The 19360-nt window shown below is 37.9% G+C and overlaps 1 protein-coding gene across 7 annotated transcripts in view; it reads left to right on the top strand.

Moving 5' to 3' along the window:
- Nucleotides 1-19360, top strand: part of SORCS2 (sortilin related VPS10 domain containing receptor 2) — a 558451-nt gene that overhangs the window by 499428 nt on the left and 39663 nt on the right. For all 7 annotated transcript variants that reach the window (XM_071808553.1, XM_071808551.1, XM_065836197.2 and 4 more), the window contains exons 14-18: nucleotides 791-898; nucleotides 14085-14205; nucleotides 15402-15535; nucleotides 16171-16299; nucleotides 17683-17854. In XM_071808553.1, coding sequence (XP_071664654.1) covers nucleotides 791-898; nucleotides 14085-14205; nucleotides 15402-15535; nucleotides 16171-16299; nucleotides 17683-17854 — 664 coding nt within the window. The remainder of the gene's footprint in view (nucleotides 1-790; nucleotides 899-14084; nucleotides 14206-15401; nucleotides 15536-16170; nucleotides 16300-17682; nucleotides 17855-19360) is intronic.

The raw sequence follows: 19360 nt of genomic DNA, 5'->3' as shown, positions 1-19360 counted from the left end.
GTTGGAGAATAGCCCTGAATTGCTCTGGGAAGAGCAATATAATGTAGACTTTGGGAGCTGATGGATAAAGGACTTGTGTGGTTTTGTGCTGTGCAATACAGTATGCAAAAAGCCCAGTTCTTCTGAGATACTCATGCACAAATTAACTGTAGTATGTGCAGATCCTGCCATATAGTGACGATTACAGCAAAACCATCATTAACCTACTATCAAATAGACCTGGAGGAAACATACAGAAGAAGAGACTTTGAATCATAAATTTTGGGTGCACAGAGTATTTTAAATACATTTTGCTGATTCATCAGCATCTTTTGCAAATTTCTAAATGTTTTATAGCAGCTGTGAAGGGCCATCCTCTTGGTGCCTGAAGTTACTGCACCTCCCACATGTTTTAGCAGTTGAGCTGTTTTGGCTCTCACATTTCACTGACCTCTGCATAACAGGTCTCTAGCTCCAAGACAACTAGAAAGAATGAAGTGTAAATTAACTTTCTCCTAAACCTACAAGGTAGTGAGATAGTTTGTTGACAGATCTTGGTTTTTATCTGCCTGAGAATTTCCGTTGTTGTGGCAAATCTGTTATACACCTTCTAATAAAGATATGAGCCCCTGGATACATTGCTGAGGAAAAAATCACATTAATATGATATATTGTCCAGGTATATTGTATTTTGGTGATTGTAAATCCTGGGCTTTAGAAGTGAGGGGATTTATTTTTTTGTTCTTTAATGAATGAATTATGTTTTATATAATAATAGTTGTAAATGAAAAACATTTCTGCTTTTTTACAGGTTCAGCATAGATGAAGGCCAGACTTGGAGTACACATAATTTTACCAGCACTTCAGTCTTTGTAGATGGATTACTTAGTGAACCTGGCGATGAGACACTGGTCATGACGTAAGTTTCTGGTTTAATCTTTTTTTTTTTCAGAGGTCTCTCTGCTTATGCATTTCGCCATATTTTTACTTGTGGGTGTTTGATATAGTCCTTGAGTCAGTGGCTTTTGCTTCTTGCAGTCACAAAGGCTCTTACACTGATCATGTCCAAACAACCTGAAATTATCTGTGTGCAGTATTTCAGATTGTAAAGACAAAATGTTATGTTCATGTGAAATTTAGCAGTTACCACCAGGGAGAGTGGAATAAATACAAATAAATACAAATCAGACAAACACAGGTAAAAAATAACTACTTCCTGCGTTTTTGCTGTTTGCTACAGATTCTTAGACTTCAAAAATGTTAAATATCTATTCTTTCTTCTTACGAAAATTGTCTTCACAATGTAAACAACTGTGTTGTACTAGTAACTAGCATTGCAGTACCTTGTGTAACTAAATGCTGTGCTAACAAATATACATTTCAATTCTGTGCAGTGCCTGAGGCAGATTCTGAGGATAGAGTTAAAAATAACTGAATTCGGCAACTTAGGCCCCTGTTTATCTGTCTTTTCCCAAAGGGCCAGGGACACCTGGATCTAAGCTGCAGGGTTTGCTCTCTCTACAGTATAAATGCTAATATTTTAGAATTGTCTGAGAGTGAAAAACACTGGTGTAATTAGGGAAAAGGTGCATGCTGACTGCAGCAGGGAAGAGGAAGGTCCTGAGATGTGCAGGTTCTTAGATGTGCTCCTATCAGAACAGCTTCCATGATCCTTGATATTGGAGCCCAGTATGTTCATGACAAGCTTTTTGTCATAGGAGTTATGAATAGAGCTGCCTTTGATGTGTTCCAGTAGCATTTTCTCCAGGAAAAAAAACCAAAAGCCAACAGCCCAGCATGGAGTTGTGTAAACGATCTTCAGGAAAACAGAAATCCTACCCAATGTACTTAAAACCATTGTGCCCAGTTCACAGTGGCAAATTTGGGCTGTTCTTTCTCCACTGTCCAATTTGTTTTCGATTATACCTATATGACCTGAGAAGATCAATATTTTCCTACCATCTTGGGGTTTTTTTATGGTGTAATATATGCCACATGGAGGTACTTATGCCTCTGAATGAAGGATTTCTGTTGATTTCAGTGGAAGCAGAGGGATCAAAGCTTATCCTAAACTGTACTTACTGGTAGATAAAATGATGCATGAGAGCTGTATGCTCTAGGTTTGGTTTTTTTGTGTGTTTTGTTTGTTTGTTTTCTTAGTAAGTATTATTTAAAACAGTGATTTTGAGAAGATGTATTAAAATTTCTGGCTGAATGGATTAAAGAGCTCTTGTAAAACACGATACCTTTTGAAAGCATCAATCTGAAATATATGAAACTGTAGCTAGATTTGGTACATAAGCCCACATTGATAAAAAGGCATAATGTGACATATCTGTTTCTAAGGGTAGAGCAAGAGCCTATCTCCAGCATCTCAATGCCAGGCTTGTAGAATCTTACTCTGCAGCTGGTTTACTGAACATAGAGGACATCAAACATTTACTATCACAGATTGGCACTGAAAAGACTCACAGTTTTCCTACCAGACTGTAAAGATAATGGGAAGAATAAACTTGCAGTATGTGTTTCCTTGTTGCTGTTGTATTAGTTTCCTGGCCTCTCCTACTGCTTTTGATTAAGTTTTACCTTCAGGGTGATGTTGTCTGCCCAGTGGTGCTCTGTCTGACTTGACGTCAAGATCTTGTGTCATTCTGTCTGTTTTGGGTCATTTTGCTCTCAAAATTTCACAATCGTACTGAGTTACTGCATATGACTTAATCTAAAATGATTTGCTGCTTTTGAGAAATGTCATTCACTGATACACTCTCACTAGAAGAACAAACAAAAATCATTATGCCATCTTTTCCATTTTATTAGATAAGAAGTGTTTCTCTTCTGGGTGGAATATGGTAAGATGAACTTGATATGGTAATGGAAATAAATTAGTACTGTCTTTAACCCTGAGGATTCCCCAAATGCATTACGAAGGACCTAGTCAGACGTATATTACTTGTACAGGAATATTGTTTTCTTGCTTTAGTAGGGAGTTTGTTTGCATAAGGACTTTGAGTAAAGAGTTCAATGTCAAAGTCTGCATAAATTAGGAGACATAACATAATTCTGAAGTGGGAAGGTAATAACTGAAAAAGTGTACAGCAAAATTGTGGAACAGACACTATTTCATCTAAAACTTTTAGAATAAACTCACAAAAGAGTCAAAGAATATTTTGCTTGTACGGAACATGGCTACTTCAGTAGGTAAAATCCTGGTTCCACTGCAGTCAGCTTAGGGATTTCCTTCAAGGTTTTTAATTTGTATTAAAAAAAAAATTAAAAAAAATAAAAGAAATTATCTGGGAAAGACATTAAGGGGCCTGGTAACACTGTGTGTGAGAGAGACTTCTCATTCTCCAGCATGATGACTGGGATGTTGACCTAACTTGTAAAGACCTTCCATTTGAATTCCTCTTCTGTCCTAACTTATCCAAAATGAAATGATCTGGAAAATTATACTGAAGAAACAGGGGAATGTGAACCTGGTTGCTTCAGGTCTTCATTTCAGAAAGTTTTGTGTTTTCTCCAAAACAACAAATGTTGACTTGTCAAAAGTTTTCAGAAAACTGAGTTGTCATTTGCCAGTCGACATTAATCTAAATCATTCATCCCAATCCCCTGCAGTATTCAAAGTATGTGCACTGCCAAGGAATATATATTCTATTCTGTTGTGCTCTGCAGTAGACCTAGTTAAAATTTGAAGGAGTTTTAAGCAGTGACATAATCAAAAATTTTAGGAAGCTCATTCTGTGTAGAAATCAATTTCCGAATAGACCTAGCAATATTCATAAAGTTTAGATCTGTGGCAAAAATCAATGTTTAAATGAGAAGCTCAAATTCACTGTGTATTGCTGAGTGAATAAGTAAGGTTTGCTAGAAACTTTCTCAACTAATTGACATATATTCATCAAAATAGTGCATAGTCTGGTAGGCTTTATTTTGTTCTAAATTCTGTAAGAATGAAAGTTACTGCAACCCAGTGTTATCCTTAACAGCATATTATATTTGGGGAAAATTACTTAATAATGCTGGATTGCGTAATGGCCTAACTCGGTGGAAAAAGAATTTTAAAGTGTCTGAAATATTGATGTTCCTCTGCAAAGGAAGTAGTTCATATAACGAAAATTTCAAACCTGTTAAAATGACTCTGAATCACAATTCAGCTTCTGAGAGTGTTTCCCAAACTGGGTTATTTCGATTGCAGTGTAAACCCGGTAGGCACAATAACTGTGGTACTGCAGACCATGGCCCCTTTCAAAGGCCAGTAAGAGGTTACATAAAAGGACGTTTTTTCCTTTGTGTCAGGTAGAATCAAACTCTTCCTTATGGCTAATTTTTTTTTTTTTCCAGAGGGATTTTTCTTTCAAAGGTCTTGTAGGGTAACAACTTAAGATGCTGCTGGGAACTTTATGACGTCTCTGAACTGCAGAACTCCTGTGTGTGCACCTTGCTCTCTTGAAAGGCTGTTGCATTCCTGTTGGGTTCTTAGGTGATAGTGGAAGCAATAAAATAGTTGAGTTTAAACTTAATCAAAACAAAATGGATATGGTATTAACAGGTGTTACATATTTGGGAGAATCATCTGGATTTTTGCAAATTTCTGTTCCGCTAGGAATGTCAGCCTCAACTTTACCACCATCAAAACCAGTAAATATTACATTTAGTTTGTGGGACTTATTGCTGTGCCACACATGAGAGCACACTGCTTTTCCTGTTGTCTCTGAGTATCTTACTAGATGCAGATACTTCTCTGTGTTGTGTATTCTTCACTAGTAACTCTCTCATACTGTAACCCTCAAAAAAAAAGGTAGATAAATGGTAGATAAAGCCTCATTTCATAAGATAATAGCTGATTTCCCGAGGCAAACTCTAGGTTTTCTTTGCAGCTAGGTGATCTCTTATTTGTGGGGCGTCGCTCAGACATGAAATAGTTGTTCCACTCTGCATAATGAGGAACATATCTGTCTGTTGACAGATGGAGAAAACGTATAGAAAGACAGGAAGAGAAGGGTGACCTTAATAAAAGAGCACTCTAAAAGCAAACTGGTTGCTCTATTTCCATCTAGAAACAGCTGATTCAGATGTAGAGATGCCTGTTTACTGGCAAGTCTAATGGTTTTGCTGGCATCTCTGTGGACACAGATGTTTACAGAGCAAGTCAAATGCATTGTCGTATCATTACCAAACTGTGGTCTTGGAGCCAAGACCATGGGACTGCCCCATCCCTCCCTCTGCTCAGAAGTCCAGTGTTTAAAGCCTTCTTTTTTCTCTCCTTTCCATAGTTTTCCTAACGTATTCGGAAGCACTCGAACATGACACTTTCAGTGTCTTGCTAAAGCCGATGTTTAGTACATTTTGAGGGCAGACCTGGAAACATATTTGAATAAGAGGAATGGAAAGTTTAGGAATCCATGTCCTATAAGAATCTTTTATTGCTTTATTGGTTTTTAAAGGAGGACAGAAAAAGGGTAACACATGACTTTTTTATTCAGATACAGTCTTTATGTCATTGTGAGTTGGTGTCACTGAGTGCCTATAGCTGTGGTGCTCTAACTTCTCTTTCAGGGAGACAATTCCATTTTAGTGTCTAATTCTAGTAAATGGTGATGATGAGGTAGGCATTGGAAACTTTGGCCAACAATAATATTGTTTAAATATTTTACTTAAATTTTGGTGAAGCCTTCTGCTGCAGTTTGCTGTATTTTGCTCTGAGGAGCTACAGTTTAGGTGACTATACACTATTTATTTTGGCTTTACCAGATGTAGTGTGAAAGAAGAATTTCCTACCTGTGACAAAAGAGATCTTATTTTTAAGTATGTGAGTAGATAGCTAAAGACTTAATTATAAAATTTTATAAGTATCTCAAATTAATTTGATCCTTAAATAAGATAACAATAGAGAGCTGAATGATGGAAAGCTATCCTTCATAATGTCATATGTTTCTCCTTAAATTAATCAATTTTGTTCACTGTCCACCTTGTATTTGCTTCTACATAAAGTGTCAGGCTAGGCACTAAATCTGCAGTTTTTTCCAAACAGCTTACTTGTTAAAAGGTTGTTCTTGGACAGGAATTTACCAAATAGATGGAAAAAATGTTGGAGGTAATTCACGAACATCATGGAACCACTGAGCTTCTGGATAAAACGTGAACATGCTCATCCTGCTCCTCCCCAGCACTTCTCAGAACTTCTCATTTCTACTCTTTTTCCCCAAATGAGCTGAAACCAAGATGTTTTGGCATAAAAGAATGATTGGAAGTTATTATGTTTTGGAGGCAGGAAACTATGAAAAAACATAGTTTGGTTCAATTTCAACTAAATTGTTTCCGCCCTTCATTTTTCACTTTGGCAGCCAAACCAAACCAAGGAGAAAAAAAAACCACCCAAGCCACAAAACACTACTCTTCAGTGCTATAAGTATATGCATGTGTTTGTAGTTTAAGGCACTTAAATCATAAGTGTCTCAGCATATTTGCACATGATCTGTTGTGTACACAAGCACTGTTTATGTGAAGTTGCTTTGTGTAGGCAGGTGTCTCCTTTTGCACATGGAAGCATTCATCATCTCTGCAGTTGCAATTTAGAAATGACTGAAAATGTGACCTTTGTTGCATTCTTTTGGGGAATTAGAAAAATATGCAGAATTATTATCTTGATGTATAATAGACTGCAGCTTGAATCTTACATTACTTTCATCCACTTTACTAGTATGAACCCTTTGACTTATTTGATTTATGTTGATTTTACAGTGGTGTAAAGGAAGCAAAGACAACTGTTAGGAGGAAAGCATGTCTATCATAGGATTTGTCTGTCATTTTCTTTTTGAAAATGGTAGACATTAAATAGCACTGTAGGCATAGTCATGGCCAACCTGCTCTTCCAACTCACATCCACTTGAAAATCTTTCCTAATTAATGTTACCGTTTCTGTGAGTTAAGGAGAACACTACCTGATGGCCATGGTTGCCCTAGAAGTAGAGCACATCTTTCCATGCCACGACCTTATCACTTTACTCCTTCAACTTGGTAATTTCGTTACAGATTTTGGCATGGAGAGGTCTTGTGTCTTGCTGTATGTTCAAAGGCACTGTGATAGTAATGAACTACAACAGGCAAAAGAAAAAGAAGATTGTCACATTTATTTGCTTTTTCAGTTATCTCATCATCATTTGTAGTAAAGGTCTAAGTGAAGCAAAGGACTCGGCTCTGTGAGATCACCATAAATTGACAAGAAACTTCTAACACACTGTTCCTTTTAGACAAAAGGCAGCTTAGAAAGTTGCTCCTGTTTCAATATGTGACCTCTGATATCTAGTGAACTATGATGGGGATTAAGTGTTCAATCTGAAATTGTAATTGTGTTATAAAATAATCAAGATGTGACAGTTAAAAAAATACTTTAACAGTACAGTAAGTTCACTGGCAATTATGATTGGTACTAATATGATTTACTACACAAGAAGAAGTCTTATAGGGAGAACAAGACCTAAGTACCACTTTTTAGTATAGCTCTGTAACAGCTTCCATTTAGATGACTACTTTCCATGAGACAGACTGAAGGTTGTTAAAATAATTAATTAGCATTTCTGAGAGGCTGGTTTCCTTTCCCAGCTTGATCAGAGGCTCGCCGTTGGGTGTTCAAGGTTTACATCCACAAAGAGTGTCATTTTTGCACATAGTTGGACATCTTTGCTTAGGTGCTGTCCAGAAGAAATTAGACATGTTATCCAAGATAGAACCACTGATGTTGCCCACATCACCTGATTACGGTTCAAACCCTAGGCTTTATTTTTGGTACCTGTTCCGCCCCCAGCTGGCATGCCAAGGTAGCAGAGTGCGTCAGCAGAGCAGTACAGGACTGTGCAGACAAATTCTGCTACCTGGGCAGCACACTGTTTCAAACATCATGGTTGATGACAAAGTCTCATAGAGGAGAACAAAAACGAATGCAGCACTTGGGAGATTAAAGCAGCACATCTAGAATGAAAGAGGCATCCAGTTTCAAACAAAAGTAGCTACGCGTCACACAGTTGTCATCACTAGTCTTCAGTATGACTGCAAAACTTGGACAATTTAAGTTACTGTGTTAAACGTGAATAAATTCCACATGTGCTGTCTTCATGACCTTAGTGGGTAAGTACAGTGGGATCAGTTCCACCACTCTCAAGTCTTTGACTGTTCTCGCATATTCAGCAGTAAAGCAAAACTGTTACAGGTTCAGCTGTGCTGCTCTGGGTATATAATGGGGACATCAGGCTGCTCAAAGCTGTTTTGTTTGTCCAGAGACAGCAAAGCTAACAGCTCAAAGGTGAACCATCACTATTTCATTATATAAGAAGTTGCCCAAGGAGTGTCTTAATATATATATACCATGATATGGGACACTATGCCTGAAATACACCTGCTTGACAAAGAATGTTTTAAGGCTGTTAAACCCCATGAACAAAGTCCTGAAGAACACAGCAGAAAATCCAAAGAGGAAGGCAAGAGTAGTGGTTATAGAAAGATGTCGATGACGTCTGAAATGAGCAGTGTGTTGTCAAAATTGGGTTCCTTTCTCCTGAATGAAGCTGTGGAAGCTGAATGTTTACCTGGTGAGTCTTTGGGTGTCTCCAGCATCAGTGCCATCACAGCTTCAGTCAGATGATCTGCAAGTGCCACAGCCAGCAGGCAACACAGCTGTTACTGCTCATCTGAACTAAGAACATCTATTGAATAGGTCCTCTTTTCTATTGAATGGAAACGTGAATTTACTGGAAGAGGTTATCATTGCATATAATTTCTGTTAAATTAGCTCCGCCTGATTATGAGCCTTATCAGGAACAGAAATAACCAGCAATCCTCCAGCAAATAGTTTAAATGAATTAGCTGAAAAACTGCATTAAACTGTCTTAGCTATCAAATGATGCAATCAAATTAAAAAATGATGTGCCCATAAATGAACTGGGAACAAATGTACAAAGTTGTTATAGCAACTGAAATACTGAAGTTACAATGATGGGTCCTGAATTCTTGCAAATAAAAGTAAATGAATTTCCAAGGTAATTGGAATTTCTTTCAAAAATTATTTATCACAGCATCATCTTTCATAGTTTCAACAGAAATTATTTGATGGCTTTCTAATGAAATATAATTAATCAAGAGGAAGGTTTTAGTAGCTGATGAATTACTATCATCTTGGTATTTAAATTCTAATAATCAGTTACACTTGCTGCACCATTCCAGCTTTTTCAATTCATACGATTTTATTGGACATATATCTTTTGCACCTGAGCAATCGGATTGTTATTTCTGTTATGTATTGCTTTATAGTAGCTAATATTTTTGTCTAATTCATTGAATCCTACTTAATACATTACTTTCTTTCTTACTTTGGAAAAATACTTCTTTTTATTCTAGTGATATTTGGCAATACACTTAAATGGGCTCTTTTGATGTGTCTGCAAAACCCTGTCCTCAATAGGGTAACAGGTGTCTCTGCAGCAACAGCATTAATTATCCTTAAGCCTTTTTTTGAAGAGTTTGCTAAGGTGGGTGTGGGGGACTACGGGGGGTCCGTGGGTTCCCTGACGGAGGGCATGGGAACAGAAATTAGCCTTGAAGATATGAAGGCCTACCCATGAGAAAGATGGGAGTAAAGGACTATCCAGAGATGTTAAGGATGTACCCATGAGAGAGAAGAGAGTAGAAGAGTAACATCGATGATAGCAAAATTAGCCAATGAGATGTTACTGCTGTAACTTGTAACCAGTAGTGAAGAGACACATGAATTGGTAAAACTGTATAAAAATGCACTTGTGGCAATAAATGGCGTCTACTACTTTCATCCTGGAAGAACTTGGTCTATGTCGTTTTTCCGTCTCAACCACAACAGGTGGGTACATGTTGGGTGCTGGATTCCTTAGGAAATTTGCTCTAGAAATTACAAAGCTCTATGGCTGCATTTGTCGTGGGGTTTGTGGCTATGCTGGGACACTTCCTCGAATCTCAGAATTTTTGCTTAAGCCAAAGAATGGTGAAATCAGTGTTGCAGTTACTGTGCTCTGTCGGAACATGGTTTTCAGTCTGGAGAATTAGAACAGACATAATGGAAATGAGTCATTTTTTGCAAGAGGCTGGACCAACAGACAGAAAAGTTAGTACAGTATTTTTCTAAAAATCCACAGGGGGAGAGGCTTATAGTTCACCCATTGAAGCAGTGCCCTAACACAGAATCACACAATTGTTGGTATTGGAAGTGGTGTCTGGAGATAATCTCTCCAACCCACCTGATAAAGCAGATTGACCTAGAGTACATTGCACAGGATCACGTCCAGGTGAGTTTCGAATGTCTCCAGAGAAGGAGACTCTACAACCTCTCTGGGCAGCCTCTTCTGGTGCTCTGGCACCCTCAAAGTAAAGAAGTTTTTCCTCATAGTCAGATGGAACCTCCTGTGCTTCAATCTGTGCCCATTGTCCCTCATCCTATTGTTGGGCACCACTGAAAGGAGTCTGGTCCCATCCTCTTAACATCCACCCTTGAGATATCTATAAACACTGAGGAGATTCCCCTCACAGCTTCTCTTCTCCAGGCTGAACAGACCCAGCTCTCAGTCTCTCCGCATATGAGAGATGCTTCAGACCCCTGATCATCTTTGTAGCTCTGCACTAGACTCTCTCCAGTAATTCCTTGTCCTTCCTTAACTGGGGGCCCAGAACTGGACATGGTATTCCAGATGCGGCCTCACCAGTGCTGAGGAGGAGAGAATTATGCAACTGTATCTTTTAAGTTTATTGATCATTTTCCTTCCTCTCTTTTTGCCTGCTTTCCAGGTCCCTTTGAAGACAACTCTTCAATCTATAAAAAGACTGAAGACATTTTGTTGTACTTCTCAGGTTTATCTTTACCAGAGAAAAACCCAATTCTTTCAATCTTACTTCATTGGTTACATTTTCTGAGCAGCCTGTGAGTCATCCTTGCCCCTCTTCCTTTCTAGTGGGTGTGTAAATGTGCGTATAGCATCCAAAATTAGACACCATAGGCTTCCAGAGGCTCCACCAGTGCCAAGTTTCTCAAAACAATTACCTCTGTGGCTTCTGTTTTCCAGTTCAGAAAACAACCTAGAATTAGTCTTTCTTCTTTTACAACAATGTTGCATTCGTATTTTAATTACCCAGAATTCCCCAAGCCTTTTCTTCAATATTTGAAAGTTATTCACCATTTTGGTGTGGCACCTTTGTTGTGTGTTCTTGTTTTCTGGTTTCCCCTGCTGCCTTCTTTTACCCAGGAGTACTTTTGGCAATTGGTTTTGGAGTATTTAATCATGTTGATTTCTGACCATTGTTTCCATGAATCAGTGTCTGCTCCCTTCCTTCTGTGTTCTCTGCAGAATTTTGTGTGTGGTTTTTTTTTTTTTTGAGCACATCAGTGTTAATGAAATTATTGACTGTGGACCCATCATATCTTTGTGATATGTATCTTGAAATATTTTCCTGTTTGATAACTACTTTTTGAAAATGGATTCTTATAATTGGAAATGTACTCCCATTCTTCGTTACAATGATTGTATCAGCACTGCTGTTTTCCTTTTTAACTTGAGACAGCATCAGCTGGAATTGTGTAGCAGTTTCAACAAAGGTCAAAATATGCTACATTTTCTCCCTTCCTTTATCCACTAAGCCAGTTACCCCTTAAAAGAAGTAAATTACATTAGTTTGACATGATTTGGTTTTGACAAATCCATGGTGGCTGTTAGTTATCATTTTAATTATCTCCAAAGTGCTTAAAAGTGGATAGCTTAAAAATTTGTTTGATATCTTTGTGGATATCAAAATTAATTCTGTAATTCCCTGGGTCCTGTTTTGTTGGCTTATATATATATGGTTATATATATACACATATATATATGTGTGTGTATTTAAATATAGGTGAAATATTTCCCTTTCTGTAGTCATCTGGAATCAGCATCATCTTCTGTGAGGTCTCAAAGATGATTATTGAGTTAAGAGATCTTGTTTTATACTTTCAGGAGAATTTCATTATTCTGTTCTGCATTGAACTCAAACCACCATGTCCTTTCTTCTTTCCTGACTAATCTGCCTGAGACAGCTAACACGAGTGAGGAAAATTTCATTTGTTCCATAGAAAATACTTTCCTTGAGTCAGGAGTGAAGCTTTGACAGGACTTGGCTCCTTGCACTTGGACATATTTGTTGATAAATGGTTAATAAAAGAAACGTAACCAAATTTTACACGTTTGTGGTGTCTGTAGAAGCATTCGCTGAGGTAGGTAGCTGCATAAGCACATGGTCAAGTCTGCCTTATGTTAATATGGAGAAAAAATATATATATTAAAAAAAAAAAAGGTACAAGTATTTAGCATGCAAAAGACACTTCATACCTGTCAGCAAAGCCAGTCATATTGAAGCACACATTGTGGAAAAAGCATGAGACCACCTAAGTAGTCACTTTATTGCATATGTAACTACAAGTGAATAAAGCTTATATGGTGACAGCAACTCTCAGGATCCAGATGAACCAGAAAAAGGAACCAAACCTATAGGTCTCAGTGGGAAAAGTGGGACCACACACCTACATGCACATACAGCTAGTGGACCGAGACACATGTTTTAGTTTTTGTGTATTGTTGTTGAGCCATGAGTAGATATAAAACCAAGGAAAATAGATGATCCAAGTCCTCTAATCTCAGAGCTTTACACGAGTAAGACGTGTAAATTAAAGGTGCATGTTTCTGTTTAATTAAGTGCACTTCTGATGGTGAAGACTCCTTAAGCATGGATTGTTCAGTCATTATAATGTGAGTGAGATGGCCCATAATATACAGACATCTCTGTGCTATGGCTGAGAAGAAAAGACACCAGAAAAGAAAGGGAGAAATCACTGCACATCTTTAGTCTTTGCGACTAATTTTCAGCCTCTTTGGTAGACTTCAGAGCTCTACATCCATCTGCCAGGGAAGATGATTAGTGTGATGATGTTGCCTCTGTGCTGCAGAGAATCCAGCATTTCCTCGCTTCTGGTCTACCCCAGTTCCACTTTGAACCTGGTATTTGGGACAAGAGGAATGACTGTGCACAGCAGGGTGCTTTTAGCAAAACTGTACCATTCCTGCTCTGTCTGGATTTGGACAAAAGTGAAGGGAAAACAAAAGGAATGAATTAGTTTGGAGAATGCTGCTTAAGCTTGGAATATGAACTCTGTGCAGTATGAACTGCACAGAAACTATTGGCTTCAGAATCAACCTTCAGTTCTTTGGCAAGTGAGCCACGTAAGCCTGATACAAACCACAAACACATTTGACTTTTGCCTAAATAAAGTCTTTATTTTTTTCTGATTTGTTGCTGGATGTCATACTTACCCATTTTGTTTTGGAAATAAATATTCTGACTTTGAAAATGTTGGCTGCTTTGAAAGTGCAGCTTGGTTTTGAAAGCAATGAGATTTCTTTTTTCTTTTTTTCCAAAAAGAAATACACAGTTTGTGGCTGGTTTTTGTTTTACATTGGACCATCTGAAATGGAGACTCGCATTTCTTCAGCCCAATGTGTAGATGAAGTGTATTCCTTAGAAATGAATACAATTTCATGATACTGCTGTGAGTTTAAACAGTAGCAAATTGCTGTCTGAAATCTGTAGAACTTTGAAAATCAAACCAACCAACAAAAGAAGTGAGGAAGTTGCACCACAATCATAAGCAATGAGTGAAAGAGATGGAAATTAAGTCCGATGATGTTGGGTTGGCTCCCTGATTTGAGCTCACTGTCAAAATCTGGGAGCTCTGTATGCGTCAAAAAACAAGATAATAGACAAAAATATTGGGTTCCAAATTAGAAAAAGTAGTATATTTCCAATTAAATTTCTGGATAGTTTTCTGGGGAAAAAATTTCTAATCTGTGAGCTGTATTTTTAAATTGTAAAGTTTCACAGACAATTCACAAAAGTTTTCTAATTAGATATGTTTTATGTGAAGAGAAATTAAAGTGGAAGAAAAATTAACCAGGGACCTTTTAGTAGGGAACCATGGCCGAAGAAAAAAATAGAACTGAAAACTAGAATGTCAGATGTATGTTATTTCTTTCCAGTAAGATTTTACTTTTGATCTTTTTGTTCAGAGTCTTTGGACATATTAGCTACCGTTCGGACTGGGAACTGGTGAAGGTGGACTTCAGACCATCCTTCCCGAGGGAATGCACTGATGATGACTATGAATCTTGGGACCTCAAAAATCTACAGGTATTCATGGTCTTATGTTACCTGCTGCAACTTTTCTATAGCTTTCAGATTCACATAAAACTGTGTGCTAGGAAAATGTTTTCAAATAGAATTTGAATGCTACATCTCCAACTTTGATCTTATGTTGGTATTTGCTGATATTACAGTAGTTTAAAATGAAGGAGGATTTTGTGTCCCTGTGGTTGTGTGATCCATGCTCTTGGAAAAGCAGAAGTATATCTGGTGGTCTGCCGTAATAATAGGTGGTCCTCCTGTCTTATGAAGCATATACCGTAATCGACAATGTGTAATATTGATTGAAACCATTTCAACATGCAGTCGTATGTTCTGCCAACTTCCTGACCACATACTCATATATAAATTGCCCTAAGTAAGGCCCATCCCAGAAGTAATTTAGCATCTCAGTGGACTGATCATGTAATGGAGTCCAGTTGTTTTGGGCAATACCATTTTTGCAGTAATGCATTAAGGCTGTGCTGATCCTGGTGCTCTGGCCAAATCCAATTTTGGGAAGCTACATTCTCTATACAATGTATTGATTAAAGAGACCAATGTGAGTGGAATGTTTTACATTATATGTAATGTGTCATATTTATTCACAATCATTCTGATTATTATGATTGTGCTTCTTCCGCTACATTTGTTCTCTTGCTCTCTGCAGAGCTGTTTGGTTTTGGGTTTTTTTTGTGTACTGTTCCGTGTTATTCCAGCTTTCCAGCTCTTGTTTGCTGGTTCTCAAACCTAATTTTACCACTTCTTGCTTGGGAATGCAGTGTTCAGATAGGCTTCATTCTACCTGTGTCCACGTGGTTGGTCATTTGTGTTGAATGCTGACATGAGGCATAGTGATTTAGACAGAACTTCAGCCATCTGCATCAACACTGAATTCTTAAATGGTCAATTATAGGGTTGTGTCTAGATTGTGCACACATGATGTGGGTTAAATTCCACTTGAAATGTTCATATACATTTTTGGGTTTGCACCCTGAGATATAGTGTACGTTACAACTCCATAACAGCCCGTTATTGGATGGCGGTGACTATGTGAGCTTAGTAAACCCGAACATTTGAATATGAAAGAGTTGATACAACTTTATAGTCTTGGCAGCAAGACCAGCCTTTCTCATGACAACATGAGGCCACGTCTGTGTAGTGTAGGTTACAGTGTGCAATAGATCTGGTGCTTTGATTTTCAGGGTGATCGTTGCATCATGGGCCAGCAGAGGAGCTTTCGGAAGAGGAAGATTTCATCATGGTGCATTAAAGGGAGAAGTTTCACATCAGCTCTCACATCCAAAGTTTGTGAATGTGTGAACTCTGATTTCTTATGGTGAGTCTGTCTGTGGAGCTTTTGAGGTATTTCTAGCGAAGGGTTTCAGCTCCTCCTTTTGCCTGTCTCCCACATAGCCATGTGTAAACGAAGAGGCAACAGGTAACTGGAATAAGAGGTTGTTTTTGTATTTGACTTTGTTTAAAAACATTATTGTGTTTTAAGTGTTTGTTCCACCTGACTGAACAAATCCTGATGTTTTTCCCTATTGATCAAGACTTGAAAAATGACCATTGGATTGATTTATAAGGCAAGCAAACTCTTTCTATTTGTGAATGAAGATAAAAGAAGACAAACAAAAACCAAACCAAAAAACCAAACACGCACACGCACACAAAAAAAAATAAAAGAAGAAACATGTTGGTCTGAGTAGCAAAGGAAACCTTTTAAAAATCTATGCTCCTAAGAGAGTTAATTTTGCAAAACTGTCAAAGTAATTACAACTAATTTTTCCCTCAGGTGTACACAACTCCCATTGAAATTAGAACAGGACTGGCTTAATGAACTTGTATGTTCAGCTGCTAGAATGATAATAAAAAAATCGTCTTACTCTAGAAAAACTAGCCTCATCCACCACAAATTATATTGCTGAATGAAGCAGGAATAGTAACACCCTTGGTGTTGATGTCTTTCAGTGATTATGGGTTTGAGCGCTCTGCACCTCTGAAGTCAGAATCTAGCAAATGCTTTGCTGACTTTTGGTTCAACCCAGAAGCACCTCCAGAAGACTGTGTGCTGGGGCAGGCGTACACCAGCAGCACTGGGTAAGCTGATCTTGTGTTTAACTGGTTTGCAGTGACTTAGAGAGCAGGGGAGAACAGCCCAACCAAGGGCAACAAAAGTGGTTTTAAGGAAGTGTAAATAAGGCAAACTGTAAAAAAAATGGAGCATGTGCAAAAGCTTCCTACAGAGTAATGAAAGAGAAGTGTTGCTTCACATGTTTGCAGCAGTTCAAAATCTAACCCATTTGAGAAGAGGGGGAGCTGTCTTGTACCCAGTATTTTTATTGTTTTATAAATGCATTTTGTAAACATTGTGACACTTCCAATAGGAATGTCCTTTCAAAAGCTTTCTTCTTTTTTTTTTAGCCCATTCGTGAGTTCAGACCAATTTTCAGTTTTAATCCAATGCATTACTCTGAGAAGTCAGTAACATCTCACAGAACTTCCCAGTCTCTCACTTCTATGGGGGTAAGGAGTTCTGTGAAGAATAGATTCTTTTTCCTGACCAGATGGGACACTCAGAATCAAAGGAAAGCTTTACTAACTGTAAACAATACCACATAGAATATACACTACAATGTAGTCTGACGTCTGTGCTGAAAATAACTTGCAGCTGGCATCTATTCTGGCTTATCATAACATCATCTCTGTCGGTTGTAGAGATGAGAACCAAATGATGAAATGTCAAATCTAGCAATAGAATAGCAGTCTCTATGTATATTTGCCTTACCAAGGAAAATGATGCCTTTTGGGTTGTGGCTGACAGCTGTGATATACAGAATAGGAATTCAAAAGGGTGAAATCCGACTCCAGTTTTAAAGGATGTTTAAAAATAACATACCTGAGTGAAACTGATCCATAAACAATTACTGTACACATCCAAGTATTTAATTATTCTTTAAAAGTGTTAGGCTTGTCACTCTTTGTACTGTTATGTTAAATAAATGCTTTAAGTGTTTTAAGAAGGGCATAACTTTGAGACCAGCTGATAAGCAATTGGTTCTGGGTTAATGCAGAAGCTGCTTGATTTATTTTCTTCCTGATCTTTGTGTTTTGAACCAAGACATGTAGATCGTTGAAGACCATTTAATGCTAGGAAAGGGTATGGCAGAGAGTTCAGCAGACTGTCTAGCTCCTGGAGGGCTGGTCAGGCATGTTTCTAAATTTAAAAAGGCAGACTCTTCCAATGCATACGAGTGAAATCTTCATCATGCTCCAAACCGTCTTTCTTCAACAGATTTTACTCAGTAAAAGCAATGTCTCTCATCAAAGTATTTGCATCATGAGTAGGTTTTGATCAGCTATCTTGTCTGTTTGTGAACCCAAGGAATATTCATCAGTGACCATCAAACTCACATTCAGTGTCTCTGATGGCATTCTGCTCTCCTCTGATTCATTGTGCTTGCTGCTTACTGGTTTTTGCAGGTACAGGAAAGTTGTTTCTAATGTGTGTGAAGGTGGCGTAGACCTGCAGCAGAACTTAGCACAGCATATGTGCCCATTGACTGCTCCCAAGGGGCTTCAGATCAGCATCAGAGAAGAAAGCCTGGCTGTTAAGCCTGGAGAAGACATCACTTTCATCGTCAGACAGGAGCAGGTAGTAATGAACATTTGCTTTATGAAAGTTTCCTCACTCTTTTTATGGTTCCTTTCTCTCCTACCAGTTTTGCTGCTGAATGGGATTAAGTTGTGCCTGAAACAAAGACAAATGTCTCTCCAAATATTGAAACTTTTGTTTTGAAATGAATCAGATAATCCGGTAAGCTCAGTGAACCACCAAGTTATTTCCATGAAACAGGATTTGTCTCCTTAGCAGTGTGGTCAGTTGTGATACCTTAAAAGTATCAACTTTTTTGAAAATCAAAGGAACTAAATTACCAAAGTCTCTTTGGACTGAACATTTCAGCAGCTGTATCAGAGAAGAAAAGAAATGCAGAGAACATTTCATCTTCTGTTCTAAGTGTTTTTGAGAATTTGCCTTCCAGAAAGGAATTGAGAAAAGCTTTAGAGAAATCGGTGAATAGCACAGCATAGGAACATTTATTGTGTATTATTTGTGTTGCCAAACATATGTTTTTTTTCTGTTTCTTGAGAGAGACAATGTCTTAAGGACCTGATCAAAGACAGCAAGTTTGCCATGGATATGTTTCCTTATGCTTTCTGGTATTAGGCTCTAACTGTTGTGCTCAGGTTACAGGAGTATTGTACTTCCTGGCTAACCCCACTGATTTGCAAGGAATTGAACAAAGTTCACACATTTTGGCAAACCTGTGCGATATAAATCGGGCACTTGGGATTTATTTCTGTAATGGAATCAAGAAGGTTACGTGCAGAACACCAGGCTGCTTAATGCTTCACAGGCTCTGCGTCCCAATGCTTGTAGTGCCTCAACAGTTGTGTGGCAAGTTATGCTGCCTTCTCTTTTTGTAATTTGTTTGGAAATGTTTATTGTAAGAATAGAACATTTGGTTGCAATTTGGACTCTAATGACTTTGATAGGCAGCTTGACTTTTTGTCCTACTACATAGATTCTGAACCTTTCATGAATCGCTGTGGCAATACGTAAAAGCTTTAAAACTATTCAAAAATCTTCGGAAGTCAGGGATCTTGACAGGAATCCTGTGCAGTGTGTTCTGATAAAGTCTTCGCTCCATACATTGAACTGGAAGGCAGATTTAGAAGAAATGTAGCAGTTTGCTGCCCCCTATGGCTGAGAATAATGTTTATACTCAAATGCCCTGTGCATTGCTTAGAATTTAATCTATACAAAAAAGTTGAATGAGAATTCTTAACAATACCTGAGTTTAAGAACCAGCCCTATAGGATAAACCAAAACATACCGCTTTCTCTGATGAACAAAATTAATTTGCTAGTTGATATGAATGCACATGCATTCATACAAACTATAATACTAGGTGCAGGAATGCCAGATATCTGGGAGTAAAGAAAGCAGGCTTTGGGTATGTTTGGGCAGTTTCTAAGTGACCTTAGAAATAATAATACAAATAATCTATAACTATAGTGATTTTTTCCCAAATTCTGTTGGCTGAATGTATGAATAAATAATATCATAACAATTATCTATTTTGCGTGGAAGTGGAAG

Source organism: Patagioenas fasciata, chromosome 4, assembly GCF_037038585.1.
Source record: "Patagioenas fasciata isolate bPatFas1 chromosome 4, bPatFas1.hap1, whole genome shotgun sequence".
In the NCBI taxonomy this organism is placed as follows: domain Eukaryota; kingdom Metazoa; phylum Chordata; class Aves; order Columbiformes; family Columbidae; genus Patagioenas; species Patagioenas fasciata.
Note: the sequence above shows the minus strand (reverse complement) of the source record. Positions and strands in the feature narration are given on the sequence as shown.